The sequence below is a fragment of the Gallus gallus genome, chromosome 8 (assembly GCF_016699485.2).
Source record: "Gallus gallus isolate bGalGal1 chromosome 8, bGalGal1.mat.broiler.GRCg7b, whole genome shotgun sequence".
Classification (NCBI taxonomy): Eukaryota; Metazoa; Chordata; class Aves; order Galliformes; family Phasianidae; genus Gallus; species Gallus gallus.
Window position 1 is genome coordinate 19,797,844 of NC_052539.1, and position 17,826 is coordinate 19,815,669.

The 17,826-nt window shown below is 51.0% G+C and overlaps 1 protein-coding gene across 38 annotated transcripts in view; it reads left to right on the plus strand.

Annotated features, from left to right (window-relative positions):
* PTPRF (protein tyrosine phosphatase, receptor type F) overlaps positions 1 to 17,826 on the plus strand; it is a 342,426-nt gene that overhangs the window by 298,642 nt on the left and 25,958 nt on the right. For 32 of the 38 annotated variants that reach the window (XM_040705351.2, XM_046944827.1, XM_046944822.1 and 29 more), the window contains 7 exons: positions 1,073 to 1,190; positions 3,432 to 4,010; positions 4,640 to 4,737; positions 9,609 to 9,862; positions 10,736 to 10,826; positions 13,111 to 13,323; positions 16,210 to 16,364. In XM_040705351.2, the coding sequence (XP_040561285.1) occupies positions 1,073 to 1,190; positions 3,432 to 4,010; positions 4,640 to 4,737; positions 9,609 to 9,862; positions 10,736 to 10,826; positions 13,111 to 13,323; positions 16,210 to 16,364 (1,508 nt within the window). The remainder of the gene's footprint in view (positions 1 to 1,072; positions 1,191 to 3,431; positions 4,011 to 4,639; positions 4,738 to 9,608; positions 9,863 to 10,735; positions 10,827 to 13,110; positions 13,324 to 16,209; positions 16,365 to 17,826) is intronic. The other 6 variants (XM_046944838.1, XM_046944839.1, XM_046944840.1 and 3 more) reach the window with 1 other exon arrangement.

Here is a 17,826-nt window from a genome sequence, read left to right on the forward strand (position 1 = left end):
TGTGGGTGTTACTGGGAGGGAGTGACGGGAGACTGGCTGTGCTCCGAGAGACACCGCAGGGACTATGGACAAAGATCAGACCCTGGAGCAGCCCCAGGAGTGCCTGAGCTGCCTCTCCTCAGCCAGTGGAGCTCAGCCCATCTCTGCTTTTACATCTGAAAGGATAAATCACGAACCCTGAGCCTCTGCCTCCCGCCCAAAAGCTTCCCAGCCCCTTCTAATGACTTGGCGAGTTATTAGTGCTGATGGTCCCAATCCCCTTCGTAGCACCTGCAGCTGAATGCTGTTCAGGGGTAGCTACCCTGGGTCTCCGAGAGCTGCTCTGAGAGCTGTGCAGGCCTGGCCAGCAGGGTTTGGCACGAGTCACATTACCGCCGGAGGCCAGGAGGGAGGAGCGGTGCTCTCGCTTTGATCTCAAATAGAAGCATGGAGCCGTGCCCTCCTGCCCAAAGGAAGCCAGGGCATGCAAGGGGTGCTAGCACACTGCCTGCTCCCAGACCTCCCACAGCGCAGGGTTTTCCCTCCGGGTCTTGCCAGTGCCTGGTGCTGACCCCATCCATGCCCGCCATGCTGTGCCATGCCTGGCAGGGGGGGCGAGCACAGTGCTGCGGCACTGCAGGTGCTCCTGCCCCGGGCTGCGCTGCTGCCAGAGACAACCTTAAGAACCCCCACATGAGCCCCCAGGAGGTTTCCGCAGCTGGCTGATCTGGCTTCTGCTCTGGTTCACAGCTCCGCAGCCCTCTTACTCTCAGGCTTACTGTGTCAGGGTTACAGCTGTTCCCGTTCCCCCCTGTGCTGGCCCACAGGTTCTGGTGGGTCCCCAGAGTGCCAGGAGTTAGGGGTGAGGTGAGGCAGCTCGGTGCTGGAGCGGTGGCAGTTATCATTTGCTGGCTCCACGGGGGAGTGAGGCGAGACGTGTGTGCTTGGGTGCAGTGCACGAGTGTGCTCCAGCAAGCGTGTTGGTGTGTTGCTGTTGGAGATGCTGACCCCGGTGCCCTGCATTTGCTCGCTGTGGTAACGGCTGTTTGCTCTTCTCATTTGCCTCTTCTCTGCCTCGTGGATGCGCTCCCAGGAGACGGTCATTGGAGGCCTGCTGCCGGAAACCACCTACTCCGTCACAGTCGCTGCCTACACAACCAAGGGAGATGGTGCCCGCAGCAAGCCCAAGGTCATCACCACCACAGGGGCAGGTGAGCGTGGGGAGCGGAGACCGCAGCCTCACAGGGGTGGTGGTGGAGCCTCTCAAGAGGTGCCCCGGGAGTACGGGAGAGGCACCTGTGCAGGAGGAAGCGAGAGGGCTGGAGATGTCACAGAGGTACATGCTCTTGTGATCTGCAGCCCTTCCTACAGGCTTGGCCATTGGATCACCAGAGCAAAGTGCAGCAAACAGACGGACAATGCCAGAGCCCACGAGAGAGCTGTGAAACTCGTGGGCCTGAGCTCCTCTGCGTAGTCCAGAGACCTGGGAAGAGGAAGCCTAAAAGTCCAGGCCCTCCCTCAGCTTTGGAATCACAGCCTGCCCTCATTTTGTCCCCTGGTGCAGCAGGGGTAGACGAGTGCCATTTCTTGCTTCCTGTGGTGACTGCAGTGCGGCCTAGGATGGCCACTGGCGTGGTGGGCCCGCAGGTGCTTCTCAGCTCCCTCCGGCCTTTGCTACCACCGCCTTCCCTGGCTTACATACCTCAGCCAACCTGCTCCTAGAGCCGTGATAAAACCTGGAATGCAACAGATACTGCTGTAGGAGTGCTGCGGACACGACTACTAGGTCTGGTGATCCCAGCCAGTTCATTCTGCTCTCTCAGTAGACTTGTACCTCGTGCCTAGTGCCAGGAGCTGGGGCACCCTGGCGTTCATCAGGTGCTTTCCTTCGGATGCTATCAAGCTTGCCTTCGGCAGTGGCATCAGCTAGTTGTCATTGTTTTGTCCTCGATTTTCCACTCATTAGACCTGTCCTTCAAATGATAATCCTGCTGCTTCTCACACCAGCCACAGGAATGGTGTTTACCACTGGTTATTATGGGAGTGCAGCTTGTGCAAACTGAGAGCATTTGTTCCTGGTGCTTTTAAACAGGAACAGCTTGCTATCTCCTCCGCGCTGCATATGGGGAGCTCCAGAGGTAGTTTCCACTGTCACAGTCTCAAATGCTGTCTCCCTCGTGCCTCACCATGGTGTAAGCTCTATTCATCAAATTGCTACAGCTGTCCTATGAACAGGAAAGCTTCCTAAACATCCCTGTGCTGCACTGTAAACCACAGTGAGTCTTCCCACGTTATGATGCACATTTAAAGTTAATATTTTGAATCAACTTCAAAAATAATGTGTCCCATAATACTGGCTGCTGTTAGATGTTGTATTACAAGTACAAGGAGGATGGCACTGGCAGTGGAAATTTAATTCTGTGTCTTAAATACTTACAAAAACACTCCCATAGCTGCCTTTGCACTGGCTTGTCTGCAGGCTTGACCTCACAGGGGAGTGTTGGTATCGCCCTCTCATGGCAAAATTAGGACATAATTCTGTCAAATGCGTGTTTCTCCTGGGCTCATCTGTGGGCTCAGATGTTTCAAAATGGTACATGAGTATTTAGCTAGGTTTGGCTACAATCCCATTTTCATTTTCATATCAGTGGCCCCATCCCTATGACTCTGAGTATCTTCCCTATCAGTTCATTTGTTTACAAATCTGAGCTGATATGAAGACGCATCCTTTTTTAAACTGAAGGAGATCAAAGTATTAAACCATCAATCTAAAGCCATCAGTTCCTAACCCGTGACGGCAACACCCCTTGACTTGCTCAGCATAATCAAAAGTCCCACGGAACTCTTGTGTTCACCACTCACATCGACACTGGCATCATGACTCTGTTCATCAGCTAAAGCAAAACGCATTCTGATGGTAAACAGCCCGCCCAGCTCCGCTTGCTGCCACTGCAGATGGTAAAACTGCAAGGTTTCAGGATGAAATTAGCCTGCCTCCAGACAGACCAGGGCGCTGGACTCGGGCTTCTGTGTGGCTGGTGTTGAACCCTGCTTGGGCTGCGTGGCCTGGTGCTGGGCACTAGCTGGAGAGTCTGAAGACCACTAGGAGGACGGGATTCAGCTCTTCTCTGAGATAAATGGGAAGCTTTGAGGTACCTTACACCTTTCCTGTAAAAGGGGATGAATTTTGGGGCTGGATGTGGCTGGATTTATTGCCTGTTTAGATGGCGGCACATGGGAAAATGGCAGCCAAGAGCTGTCTGGCTCCAGCTTCCCTCACCACTGGATTAGGGTTGTTCTGCCTCTATCCATGTGAATTGTCTGTCGTCCTCTTCACCCTGTTGTCTGAACTTTCCCGCTTTCCTCAATCCTCACGGACTGAGCAGCACGGAAGCTGTCCTTCCTCTCCCTCCTCCCAGGCTACAGATGGTCATTGTGTGTTTATGTTGCAGTCCCGGGGAAGCCCACCATGATGATTAGCACGACAGCCATGAACACAGCCCTCATCCAGTGGCACCCACCCAAGGAGATGGTAGGGGAGCTGCTGGGTTACCGGCTGCAGTACAGACGTCTTGATGAGGAAAAGATGAACACGATAGACTTCGGGAAGAGAGACCATCACTACACTGTGACCAACTTGCACAAGGGGGCCACGTACCTCTTCAGACTGTCTGCCAAGAACAGAGCTGGTCCAGGAGAGGAGTTTGAGAAGGAGATCACTACCGCAGAAGACGTGCCGAGTGGATTCCCACAGAACCTGCGCGTGGTGGGCCTCACCACTTCCACCACAGAGGTTGCATGGGACCCCCCAGTCTTGGCGGAAAGAAACGGCAAGATTGTCAACTACACAGTGGTATACAGAGACATAAATAGCCAGCAGGACCTGGTTAACATCACCAAGGACACAAGTATCACTTTGACGAATTTGAAGCCTGATACCACTTATGACATCAAAGTGAGGGCCCGCACCAATAAGGGGGTTGGGCCGCTCAGCCCCAGCATCCAGTCCCGGACCATGCCTGTTGAGCAAGGTAAGCGGCCCTCTAACAAGCCCTAACAGCAAACTCTGGCTCCAGGACAGGGACCTTTGCTTCGGTTCACTTCCCCTGGCTCTGTCTAATGAGATCAGGTACTGTGTGGCTCCCTAGTGTAAAACTGGTTCAGCAAGGGGAGGCTCAATGAAGGATTCCTTAAAGTTGTCATGTGGGGGGAAAGGGGAGCATTGGTGGTAGCTTAATTGCTTTCGTCGCTCCACAGGCACACTTTGCTCTTTTATCTGTACATGAAAGGCTCTTGCTTGAACTAGAGCAGACAGCTGGGTAGGATCATCAGCAGATCCAGTACCTGAGCACCACCGCTCTTTGATCATGGCAAAGGGCCAGCAGAGTGTGAGTGGAGGGGGGAAGAGAAGGCTGCAGTTCAGCCTACAGCTTCATTTCTGTGATGCTGGGAAGTATAGTCAAAAAGGGGAACTCGACTGGAGACTGGAGACTTGGTAAAAGGCTGTTGCTCTTTTCTCCTCATATCTCACTTCTCTGCTGTAGCTGACCTCTCTGACGTCTGCTGCTGAGTTAGACAAAGAGAGGCTTGGAACTGAGCTGCTGCCTGGCTCTCTCCTGACTTGGCCCACAGTGCTGAAAGATCTTGTTTTTTATTTCAGTGTTTGCTAAGAACTTCCGTGTCAACGCCGTCATGAAAACATCCGTGTTGCTGAGCTGGGAAGTGCCTGACTCCTATAAATCTGCAGTGCCTTTTAAGGTAAGGGTGGGATGCAGAGAGCAGGGAGCTGGTAATGAGCAGGTCTGGGAAAAGCAGCACCTTGACGTGCTGCATGGTGTTTTCAGGCCATCAGACAAGAGACCAGCAGAGCAAGGTCAGATTGCTCACCGGTATGGGGTCTTGTGGAGCTCAGATCTCCAAGCCCAGGTTAGCTAGCTGCTCTTGCTTTTGAGCACCTGTGTGTGAACCATGATGCACAGAAGAGCACACTGCTGCTTGATTTCCCTCCTTTCACTCTTCTCGGACCAGAACATATTGTAATATTGTTGATTTCTTTCTCTTTTGATCAGTTATGGAATAGCCAGCAAGCACTTGCAGCTCGTGGTAATAAACAGGAGTGAATAATGTTAGTTGAAGCATACCAGCAGAGAATGCCATCCTGTCTTGTCAGTAGCAACTTTTGCTATGTACCCATTTCTCCCTTGGCAGCGCCCTTGAAACTTGCAGCTTGCCTTTTCTAATAGGAGTGGGAACTGTTTGGCACCCTGAGATTACTGATGCTTTGGTGGTGAGTGGTTGCAGTGGTTGTTCATATGGTCCCAATCTGTGCTTTGGTCCTCCATCAGCTCTTATACTTGGTATTTGTACAGCTGGAACCTGCCGGTCAGGCTTGCAAAAGCTTGTCGTGATGCCTGATTCAGAGTTGAAGTGTGAGAAGTTACAGATGTGATTTAATCACGAGAGATCACTGGGAATAATTGGTCTGAAAGCCAGTCAGTGGATCAAACTAAAAACGACTCCTTCTGCAACAAGTCCTGTCTCAAATGTGAGGATTGCTTTTTTCAGTTACTGCAGAACATCAGGGCAGATGCATAAATCTCAGGGATTGAAAGAGAAGGAACATCCTCACCCTTGGGGTGTCACAGCTGTGAGCAGCACAAGTTGTGGGGGAGTGCCACGGCCAGGAGAATGGGAGGGAGATCTGGGGCTGCATCCACGTCAGTGCGTGTGAGCACGCCCTCATCCTTGCTTTAACTCTCCTTGTCTAGATCCTAAAGCTGAATTACCGTGATCAATAGCAGGCACTTGTTAACATGCAGAGTTTAGCTGAGGCAGACAAGGCTTTTATGGAGACCTCATGGTATTCAAAGCTTTCCCAAGCGTAGGATGTGTTAGGATCAGTGTTCAGATATCTGGCCGCGAGGAGCTGATCCCTGTTACTGTGCACCCTGCCAAAGAACCAGTCCACTTCATCTTGCCTTATTCCTATGGTACAAAGCCCACGTCTCTGTCTGGCAGCTCAGTGCACGAAACGGGCAGTGTGACCTTTGGAGCGTTACTAACGTGTAAGGATGGTGGGGCGGTTGGAGGTAGCCGGGATCCAAGGGCATGGCACTGACTTCTTGTCTCAGCCTGGGAGCTGCGACTGCTGGCACGGTGACTCAGGATCTGCCCCTGCTGTGGGTTAACCCCCGGATGACACAGGAGCAGATGGCATTAGCCACTTGCTAGCTGAAGGGCAGTCATGCAAACAAAAGTGTTACGAGGATATTACTCTAATAGTGTCTTCTTTCTGTTAATACTTCCAGGCTTGCAGACACACACAAGTCAAGGTGAGGAGCTAAGAGGGTCAGCTCCAGGTCGCTGACTGTGCCAGTCAAAGGAAATCCATAACTTTCAGGACTTTGTATTTTAATAAACAAGGCTCACCTCTCTCCTCTAATTCGGGCACATGGGATGCTGGGGCCAGAGCCTAATACTGTAACTAGCATAGCAGATAAATCTCCATGGGAACAATTAGTATTATCTACACTTGATAAACAGTCTCACGCTAAATCTATGTCCCAAAGGGTGTCATATTCTACTTTAACAGATTTAATTAAAGTAGATATTGTTCTGACAATGAATAGTGGGACACAGGCAGGACTGTTGCTGGTTTTTTTTGTTTTTTTTTTTATAGAGGATGAGCTGAGACCTTAGGAATTGTCATTGCTACCAAATCAATAATGAAGGTTTTTGTTCTCTTCAGGGAATTTTCACAGCTCCTTCTGGTCCAGGAGATAAATTCTTTGTAAACTGTTGCCCAGCCTATGTGCTGGTGCAGAGGCATCATTCCTTTTCTATTTTGGAAATGCAGAAGGTCATTCTGGAGCTTTCATGGAACGTGTAAGATAGATATGACCTTCTCCCTTGGGATACTGCATTGCCCTGAGACATTCTTCAGCTGAAGAGTGGGATGGGAGATATCCTGGTTGTTGAAGGCAGCATCACAAGGTGTCTTACAAATCAGGAGAAGGAGTAGCACATTCTGAAAATGATTATGATGTAGGTTCAGAAATAGCCCCTGGGAACCTGGATGCCGCTTTCTGACGTAGTATCCCATGGAATGTAATACTCCTGCCCCTCAAAAAGTCAACTTCATCTACTTCTCCATCAAGTAATTATTTTTGCAGTGTTGTGCACTGTGTGTCTTTTCACCTTTTAGTTCAATATATTCTTTACTGCCTCAAAATCAAACAGCAGACCTTCAGCGGTGACATTTGGACCCACCTAGCTTCTAGCCTTGCATATTCCCTCTTGTGAGTAAGAGCAGTACGAATGACATTTTACAGCAATCCATGGGCTAGTCAGCAATGTTTGGCAGTTCAGAGCCCTTGGGCCAAATTTGCTGCTGACTTAAGTAGTTACCAGTGGGCCATGATGCAACTACTAAATAGCATTCCTGCTCGAGCTCCCGGGCATCTCCAGCTGTGCACGAATGACTGTTTGTGAGCCCTTACATTACTGTAAGGTTTGTGCAGAGACCTTACCTAATGGTGCATAACATTTGAGAAGACAATGTGTTATGGCAGGTAAAGGAATGTGGAACTGCCACAACAGCAGTGAAAAAGGGAGAGGTTGGAGACTAATTTGGGAAAGCGTTGAAGATACCAATTTCCCCATCTTTGGAAATGAATTTCTGTTCATGGTGGTGAAAATCATCCTGGTATCAGGACTGGACCAGGGACTGTGTCCTGGCTGGTTCCAATGCTGGGCAAGCAGGGAAACACTGAAGTGCCTGACAGTCTTTTCAGCCTCCTCTTGCCCCAGGAGAACAGCTGTGTCCCCAGCAGATGTGTCATGCACAGGCAGTTGGTGAGCAAGTGTCTTCCCTAGAGCAAAAGCAGAAGCAGTTGGTGATGCCTTTATTAGGGAAAGCTTCATAATGAGAATTTTCATCTGAAAGGCAACTGAACTCATCGTGAGCTTTGCATCATTCCAACATCTCTCTTAGTGTTTGAAGTTTGGTTTTGTTTAAGTCTGTGTTGGAGCATGTGAGGTGAGGTCCCAGTGCTCCCCATGGACACTTCACGACCTGCTCTTGTCTGGAATACCTGGGCATCCTCAGTCACCCTCTTTTTGACTGCCTTTGAGCACATGGAGCAGCCAGGGGGGCTTGATCCCTGCAAACCCCATCTTTATTTCAGTACTTGGTACTTATTTTTGTAGTTCATCCCTGAAGATTGAAGCGCATGAACAAACAAGTTGGACCGTGTCTCTCCTCCATTTCAACTCCTCACTGCTGCTCTGTTACCTGTTGGGAATCCCTTCTCAGTTCCCAGCATCCTCAAAGCCAGGGCACAAGAAAATGGGGCTCTTTTTCTATCCCAACCTCCATCACAGTGATCTGAAGCTTGTCCTGGGTATTGCTGTTGTAAGCTTTGAAGCACTAAATACTGGAGCAGTGCTAATAAGCTGCCCTTGTCCCAGCAATCTGGCAGCTTTCTGCAGATTGATGCCACCCGCTGCAAAGGTGACTTGGAAGGAAAGTTCAGCCCCTCCCTTGCTGCCTGTGTCAGCCCACACAGCAGGCTCAGCTGGCAAGAGATCTGTTCGACTTCAAGTCATTTTTCTTCCATGGAGCCATCTTCTGACTCTCAAGGCTGCTGTTGGAGAGAGCACATTTACTGTGCGGTCTCTGTCTGTGGCATGCAGTAGCTGCCACGGTGCAACATGCTCCAGCTCTGCCCTTGCCTGTTCTTGGCATGCCGTGCCTGCACCTTCATCACTCCCCTGCCATGCTGGATGGAAGGAAGCAGCTGGTTTGTCCCAGTTCTCCAGCACCCCCTTTGTCTCCATCTCCGGGCTTTGTTTGAGTTTTGGCTTTGCAGAGGCAGCACTGCACATTTTGGGGCACAGGGATTGTTCCAGCAAGAGGAGGAGCGAGGTTCCCAGAGCAGTGCTCATGGCTGCAGGGCCTTAGCCAGGGGTAGGCATGGCTGCAGCAGGGCAAGGAGAAAAAGCCCTCAGCTGAGGGCTGTGCAGGGGGGCACCAGCAGCAGTGAAAAGCAGAGCCTGTCCCCTGCCCACGGCCAGCGCAGCGCCAGCATCTGTTGTCATGGCAACAGGGTGTCACACCTGCAGAGCTGCCATTTGGTTCAGGTCCTGATCTGTGAGCCCTGTGTGGGATCTGACAGACATCAGCGAGGCACGTACCCCCCGGTCACCTTGCTGGGGGGTGGGAGGGTGCTCAGTGCTAACCGTTTGATCAGGCATCAGCTGAGAGATACGGGAGCGCCACCGATTTAAAGCAGATGGGATTTTACACCAAAAGCATATTGCTTGTTGTAGCCTCGTGAGACGGGAAACAAAGAGCCATTCGTCTCCGTGTGTAGGGCAACACACAGCCATCTGAATTCCTCACCCGAAAAGCTGAAAAGCCGCACGTGTGTGGCGCAAGGCTGAGCACCAGGCTCTGCCCTATCACTGCCCCACCACTGCAAGGCGCAGGGAGCACCGCTCAGCCCTCTGCTGGGGGCTGCTTTCTTTACCTATAAGATTGATGGCTGTTTGTGAAGCTCACAGTGGCTGGACACCTGAGGGAGGGCCCACAGCCAAACTGTCATTTGTGTGTCTTTTTCCCATTTCAGATTCTGTACAACAGCCAGAGTGTGGAGGTGGACGGCCACTCCATGAAGAAGCTCATAAGTGACCTCCAGCCAGACACGGACTACTCTTTTGTGCTCATGAACCGTGGGAACAGTGCTGGGGGGCTCCAGCACCTCGTCTCCATCCGCACTGCGCCTGACGTCTTGCAAAGCAAACCCATTGCCACCAACAAGTATATCCAGGAAGGAAAGTTCACGCTTACCCTTCCCAAAGTGCAGACCACTGTGCCAGTTCGGTAGGTGCTGTCCCTGTTCAGTAGGGTCTGTTGTGATAGGACAAGGGGAAATGGTTTGAAACTCCAAGAGGGGAGGTTGAGACTGAATAGAGGAGTGGTGAGGCACTGGAACATGTTGCCCAGAGAGGTGGTGGATGCCCCATCTCTGGAGACACCTGGGGTCTGGGTTCGTGCTCTGAGCTGGATCGTGCTCTGAGCACCTGATGGATGAGCACCTGAGGGGAGAATCAGGGGCTGAAGATGGGGAGGAGTGCAGGGTGGACCCCTGCCAGCCTGTGGGCTTTGTGACCTGGGAGTGGATTTCAGAGCAGGCTGCAGTACAGAGCCAGGCATTTACCTGTGTGAACGTGGGCTCACACTGCTGGCTCCTTCTGAGCAAATATTTACATGCAGTAAAATTAAGATCATTCTCTGACAGTTTGCCCTTGCCCTGGTGGGTATGCTCCAGATGCTACCAGCAAAAACACAGTTGAGGATCAGGGGGAACTTTCTCTGACACTGTATATAACATCCTTTAAATAAATAATGCCTAAAGCCTCAAGGAGATTAAAAAAGCGAGTTTGTGAAAGTCTTATTCGTTACTGTGGTATCCTTGTGCTGAAGCACAATTCCCCCAGGGTTCTTGCTACAATCCGATTATATAAATGTCCTTCTTGCAGCTCCTACACCACCCTATGGAGTACAGTCTGTAGATCTTCATTAACCTAATGAGCGCTAACAGGAGAGTTCCCCTCTCTGGTGCAGCTGGAGAGCTGGCCTCCTCCTTCCTGAGCCCTTCCGCCACTCAGAGGGCAGGGAGAGGAGCAGATCATCCGGGGAGGGAGCTGGCACGTGTTCCTCACTGCCCTGTGCTCACGCTTTCCTTCCTGCCAGGTGGTACTACATTGTGGTCGTGCCGGCAGAGCAGAGCCCCAGCAGCCCGACAGCGCGGTGGCGGACGCCTGATGAGATGGAGCTGGACCAGGTAGGAGCATGCAGAGGTGCTGCAGTAGAAGTGTCCTCCAACACCTGCAGAGCTCCCTGCACACGCTTGTTGCAGGCTGTCTGCATTCACCCACAAGTGCAGATTGCCCCGTGCAGGAGCAGCACACGTGTGGGTGCCGGCAGATTCCCACACAAGGGCTTGTAGGCTCTTTCTTCCCCACGTATATCCACCCAAAGTAATTAGGGAAAATTCCAAGAAATCACACACCCAGATTCACTGAAATCACACACGGGTCCATTAGGAGAACAAAGTTGTAAGCTTTGAAGCACTCAGAAATTACAAAGTGTTAGAAGATGTAAGTCGGCCCCTGCTTATCATTAATCTTTAATTACATGATTGCAGAGTCTTTTCCATGGGGTCCCAGCTCGCTCTAGGTACGGGTGGATCTGTTCAGCATGTGAAGCAGGATTGTGTAATGAAGAGCCATCATTTGTAGTTCTCCTGCATCCTTTCCTTACAGAAGCTCCAAAATAGGACAAGGAAGAGAAGAGTAGGATGAGGAAGGGTGGCTTGATTTCGTGCTCTAGGTAGCTGAAGGCAATTCAGAGAGCTGGTTTCTATCTCTAATCTATCTCTAACTTACCTAGTCCTGAGCAAACACTGTAAAACACCATTTGCATTAGCAGTCACTGTTTTGCCTTTTTTTGGAGTCCTCAGTTTGAGATACTGAAGCCCTGCTTGCAAAGCCTGAGCACCCCCAGCTGCAAAGAAAGGTCAGTAGAACTCTGTTGGATACAGTCAGTGCAGTAAAACATGCTAAGTTTTCTTTAAAAACAAAACAAGCTGATGGCTTTTCAATTTGACATTCAAAATTAGTGGTCATTTTTTACATTTATGTCCTTGTGCCTCTGTTCTCTCTATATAAAATGAGGATAATCGCTTTCATTTCACCTCATATGGGTGTTTGGAAGATAAGATCATTAATGTTTGTGAAGCACTTGTAATATTACAGTGATCAGCACCATAGAAATGCCCACGAGGAAATTATTAATTTTGTCTTCAGAGCTGGGTTTGAATAGTAAGCAATAAACAAAGCCTCGGGCTGCATAATGCAAAGAAAAAAACAAAATCTGGCAAAGCTGCTCCTTGATTAAGCACTGTCTGTCCTGTGTATTGAATGAAGCAGGGGAGCTACAGAAAAGATGGTATGTGACCATGTCATCAAGGATTCTAACACAGTGCACAGCTGAATTATTTTTGTACAGGTGATAGTAATTCTGACGTCTTCTAATTTTTCAGGATCTGAACTTTGCAAGCCTAGCATTCCTTTGGTGCAGACTTATGGTGTGTTACATATATAGGTAGCAGTAGCATCCCGCAGCATCAATCACTGCTGGAGCCCTGCAGTGTTGTGGGGTGAGCTCAGGCACATACAGCTATGCCTTCTGCTCCAAAGAGCCTCGCTCACATTCCAACCCAGATGCAGGAGATGTGCGTAGGGGGAAAACTCCACCATCTCTCTGCCTTTTCCCCCTGTGCTTACTCCAACATGGCTCTTAGGAAGAAGGCAAGGGTGGATTGATGAGAGGAAAGAGTAGGGGGTGCCTTACAGGTCTGTCATGCTCAGAGGGTGAGCTCAGCAGCATGCATTCATGTGCACATCGCTGTCCCCAACCCTGCAATAGCACCGGTGTTCCCTATCTGCCCTGACAACACTCACGTGTTTCATACCTCCTCCTTCATTGTAAATTAGAATTTCTGTACAAGGTCTGGTGTTCATTTTTATTCATTAGGAAAACATCTTTAAACGTGTGAGAGTCTTTCTTAGCGGTGTAATTGAATTTTTTTTGTGTTTATATCCTTTTTCATGAATTTGTGGCTGACTATGAAATCTGCCATTTTTGCTCCGAACATCCCATGAAATCTGTTATCACTGAGTGATTTACACAAAGCTCTGCCTGCAACACAGCAGCAGGTGAAATATGGAAGCTCTGACGGAAGGGAAAGACACAGCAAATGTCACTTTTTCCCTATACATCAGCGTCAGTTGTAATTCACATCCAACATCCGTAAAGAATTTCCTGACTTACTGCCCATACCAACACCTGGGCCAAAAAGCATGGCTCAGTTCCCTTGTAGGCCACTGGGATGACGGGGGCTACATTGGGATGACTGGTTTCCTTGTACCGCTGTGCCCAAATCCAACCCAGTATCATTTCCCTGCCTTCCTTCCGCCCTGCTGAGCCTTACAGCCAGTAAGGTGACGGCGTCAGGCGGTGCCACGCTGGGCGAAGCTGTAGTGATGCACCTTGTTTGTCCCCAGCTGCTGGAGGCCATAAGCCAGGGCAGTCAGAGCAGGCGCCAGAGACGCCAAGCAGACAGACTCAAGCCCTACATTGCTGCCCAAGTGGACGTGCTGCCCGAGACCTTCACCCTGGGGGACGAGAAGAACTACAAGGGTTTCTACAACAAGCCCCTCTCTCAGGACCTGAGCTACCGCTGCTTCGTGCTGGCCTCGCTGGAGGATGGGGACACGGTAAGGAGCTTCTGCTGGGGGCCCAGGCTGGCACAGCTGTGTGGGCTCAGGGCAGGAGGGGGGGCTGAAAGCAGCATGATGGAGCTTTCTCCAAAGAGAAGAGAAGGAGGCTGCATAGCTGGTGTCAGCGAGCCGGGATGTTTGTGGGAGCTGACTTGATAGATGGTGTTTTTGGAGGGGATTGGCACATGTGTTTGACATAACAGATGAGAGTGGAGGGCAGTGCAAGCACGCCCACTCTGTGCAGGCTCAGTTGTGGCTTGCTGGGCTGTTCCCAGAGCAGAGCTTGACACGTGGTTGCCATGGGAGAGCTTCTAATCTTGCTTTTGGTCAAGTAAGCACCTGTGGAAAACAGCCCCATTGCAAAGTTGCCTTTGTGGCCCTTCTCTGGCCAGAATCCCATCGCAGGTGACGACTGGAGAAGTAAACCTGTCTCCATCACAGGGCATAGCCACGCCACACACGTGCCTGCTGCACCCCGGGCTTCCTGCTCCTGTGCCTCACCTTGCTGGAGGCAAATGGGCCGTGCCTTTGTCACCAAGCACTGGGGCTGTGCTGGGGAAGGGAGTGGCTGTGCACGAAGCAGAGAGCAGCGCGGGGAGACCTTGCATCAGCATCCAGCTGTAAACAGGAAGGGCAGGAGCGGCGGTGGCAGTGGCTGGTGTGTAAATAATGGAAATAATAGAGATGCACAGAATCCTTTGGGCGGCTTCCAAGCTGTGGCTTTTTTCCTCGGCCTCATTTGCTTGTAATGGCTCATTAGGGCTGGTCAAGTTCTTCATTTCTCATCCAGCTCAAGTGTTCCTGTGGCAAGATGTGCACACTGGTGAGGGGAGAAGAGTCACAAAGTAACAATAAGGTAAAGCAGAGGCCTCCGGGTATGCTCTCCTGGCAGTCCCTGTTAAGAAGAGATGATCATAACCAGATGACGAACATCATCATCTCCCTAGCACAGATCTGCCACAGCCCCTCAGTCAGCTGCCAGTGGGGTTTTTACTCCTAGCTGCCACCTCTCTGCATCCACTGCTGCATCACACCCATTTTCATTTGAAGCCTGAGACGTTCTTTCCAGGGCTGTGCACCATCTCCCTCACTCAGCTCCTCTGAAATTGCTTGCTGTGTCTCTGGCGTCAGCAGACAAGCAGAGCATCACCGTTTTTCAAAGGTGGAGGGGAGGGTGGTTGAAACAACACCTCTGTCTGAGCTCAGGGACACCTGCACCTCTCAGTCTGCTGTTGGAAATGCCACTGAGATAACAGCCCTTCTGACTTCTTCTGCTCCTGCCTTCTCTTGAAAGGAGGCATTTCCAAAAGGTTTCTGCAGAAACATGAATCTTGTCCGCCCCCTGCACAAAGCTTGGAGATGGACATATGTTCCCTGGGTGCACAGAGCAGCGGGCTCCTTCTCCCTGCCCACTGCAGCTTGATCAGGCTGGGTAAAGCCAGTATGCCTTCTATCCAGAGCAGCCCCTTGCCCCTACAGAGAGAAGCCCCAGGCCTTCAGCCCCTTCCCTCAGCTCTGATGGAGCATTTTCTTGCCTCTGCCACGCTCAGAGCTGCACCCTGCCCTGTTGTACCAGTGGCCAACGGGTTACAGTGCTCTTGAGCAGATTTGCTGTAGGAACAGAGCTGAACCAGGAGCCAGCAGCAATGTCAGTGACACAGAAAAAAGCTGAGAAGTTACACAGTCAAAGCAGCAGCCTCCTCCTCACCCCCACAAGCCAGTGGCATTTCTGCCCACTGATAAAGCCGAGGAGAGCAGCGAGGATGCTGCACCTGCATGCTGCCAGAAGGAGAGCACAGATAAGAGCATCCTCTGTACTCCACACGTGTGAAACCAGGCTGGCTGGGATCAAGGGCACCTGTGAGAGGAGATCAAATTGTGCGGTGGTGTGGCTGCAGCACGCTTGATGTTTCTCTCCCATCCCCTCACATGCACGCAGACAGAAGGGCATGTTTAAACTCCAACCTTAACGTGGGCGATTCATAGATCCGCAGGCACCACTCCAGTGACAAAATCTTTCTGTGTCAAGAGCGGAGCATTCCCAGCTCCCCAATGCAGGGCAGCAGGTGCTGCTCAAAAGCCACAGGCACAGAAATGAGACAGCCCTGGCCCTCGCTAATAGGGGGAAAGGATTTCTTTTTGCAGTGTTTAACCCTGCTGAGCTGCGGAGGGACGGCACAGCTCCATAAACCTCAGCAACAGCAGCAGAACAGTCCAGGTGCGGTGTCATTGTGCTGCAGGAAGGGTTTGGGTCTCTGCTAATCCTGTCTCGCTGGTGGGGCTGGAGAGCTGGCACTTCAGGTTGTAAATCACTGGGCTGCCAGAATGCAGAAATCTCTGGAAAGGGACCTGTGAGCATGAGCCCCTTTCCAAGGTCTGTTTATCAGAGCAGAGACATCAGGAAGAAAATGTTCCTGTCATTTTGTTCCTTTAAGAAAACCGCCTAGCCCAGCAGGGGTTTTCCTAATATAGCCCTGTCCTGGAGAGATGTGTTGATATCAGCACAGCAGGTATTACGAACCACTTAGGAATCATCAGCCAGCCCCACTGTGCAATTGGTTGGGATTCAAAAGCCTGTGATTTGGCTCTGAGAGAATCCAGGGCTGGCAAGTGGCTCGTAGCTGGGCTGCTCTAGTTTGGCACCTCGGGGCCAGGTCTGCTAGCCAGAAAGTTGCTGGCATGGGCATGTCTCACACCAGGAAGAGATTGTTTCTGCAGTGGGACCTCTGCTGATGCCGAGAGAGGGAGGATATGCGGTTTGAGAAGCAACACTGTTCCCTGCTAGCCAGAGGTGAGGGGAAACCTCTGTGTTTCAGGGATGTGGCTGTTGCTGTAGCCTAATGGATGCTTGCTTTTCTCTCCCTCTCCTGCGGTGCTGTTCAGAAGAGATACGCAGCCAGCCCCTACTCAGATGAGATTGTGATGGAATTGGCTTCAGCGAAGCAGCAGGATGAGCCAGAGATGCTGTGGGTGATGGGACCTGTCCTGGCTGTGATATTAATCATCATCATCGTCATCGCTATACTCCTCTTCAAAAGGTGAGATATGCTCTAGGGCGTTTGCAGGTACAGCATGAGCACTGCAGGTGGTGGCACCTTCATGACCCTGCTTCTGCCCTTCAGGTGTGGGGAGTCCAGGAAGGCAGTCCTTAGGGGTCACAGGGAGGAGAAAGGTCTGTACAGAAAACTGCTGTACAAAGACTGCAGGACGGGATATGTGGAAGGTAATTAGTATCAGCCCAAGGACACAGAGCTGCTGTGGGTTCTGGAAACGCAATGGGACAAAGAAGAGCAGCATTGTCCCTAGAAGGAGCCTGATCACTCTCTGCTCTCACAGCTTGGATTTGCAGCACCAGGGACATATGTAGCACTGCTTGCCTTCTGAAATTGCCTGCTGGAGCTCTGGCAGTGCCCCCACTGCTGTGAATCCTGACAGGGGGAACAGGGTGAGAACAGGGCATGGATATGGCAGGCTGAGATTGAAGTAGGAGCTCTCCTCTTGAGGCCTCTGGGTCCTGGCTGCTGTGTCCCTGCTGAAGCAGCCGCCTGCTTACGGGTAGCAGAGCGGTCCTGCTACAGCTGTAGCTGTGGTGTGAGGCAATTGTCAGTCCTCGCAAGGAGCTGCAGATTGCATTTGCATGTGTTCGCATAGCCTGTTCAATTACACTAGGTCACATTTTCTATCAGCTCAGCTCCAAGGTTCTGCTCCTCCTGGACTCTCTATTTACATATGTATCTGTAGCTAGGGGAAGGGAGCTGCTTTTGTTGTCTGATTAAATGGAGCTCTGCTGTGCATGTGCAGTCAGTGCCTTTCTGTGTCAGTGATCTTCTCCTTTTTCTGTTTCTGCTCTTCCCTGGATCTAGTAAACAAGAAAGGTAGGAATCCATTTTATCTTCTTGTTTTGCTAAAATTTCAAGTCTATTTCCCTTTGTAAATATCAGGCCTGAAGCTAGCAAGGGGCATCTTTGTTTTTGGGAGCATAGGGGCATGCCAACCCTGGGGGTTTACAAAGACTTTATTTCCTCAAAGGCATCACAGGCTGACACAGGGAGATGGTTCCAGCACAAAGACTTCCCAGATTGTTTTCACAATTAAATTAAAAATCCAGAAACAACAACAACAGCAGTTATATGTGTTGCTTTCTGTTCTCAGTCACTTCAGACTGAGAGCCGTTCTGGCAGGAGTACAGGTGCATTCTTGCGTTCTGTAATGAGGAAATGCTAAGGGAATACCAGACAATTGGAAGAAATAAAACGTTTGCTGGACTTGAAGTTGAAAAATGGCCCCCTCCCCCTCTGCCAGGGAAGATCTCCCTCTGGGCCCCACGGATGCTGTGCCCACCTTGGCACGGCCCAGAGATAAGCACCAGGAAGCAGCACAAGCCCTCTGTGCTGACACCCAGCATTCCTGTCCCAGCCCATGCAGCAGCAGCAGCGTGTCTGCGACCGGCACCACCCATGTGCTCACAGGGATGCTGTATTATCCCACTGCTTTTGCCAT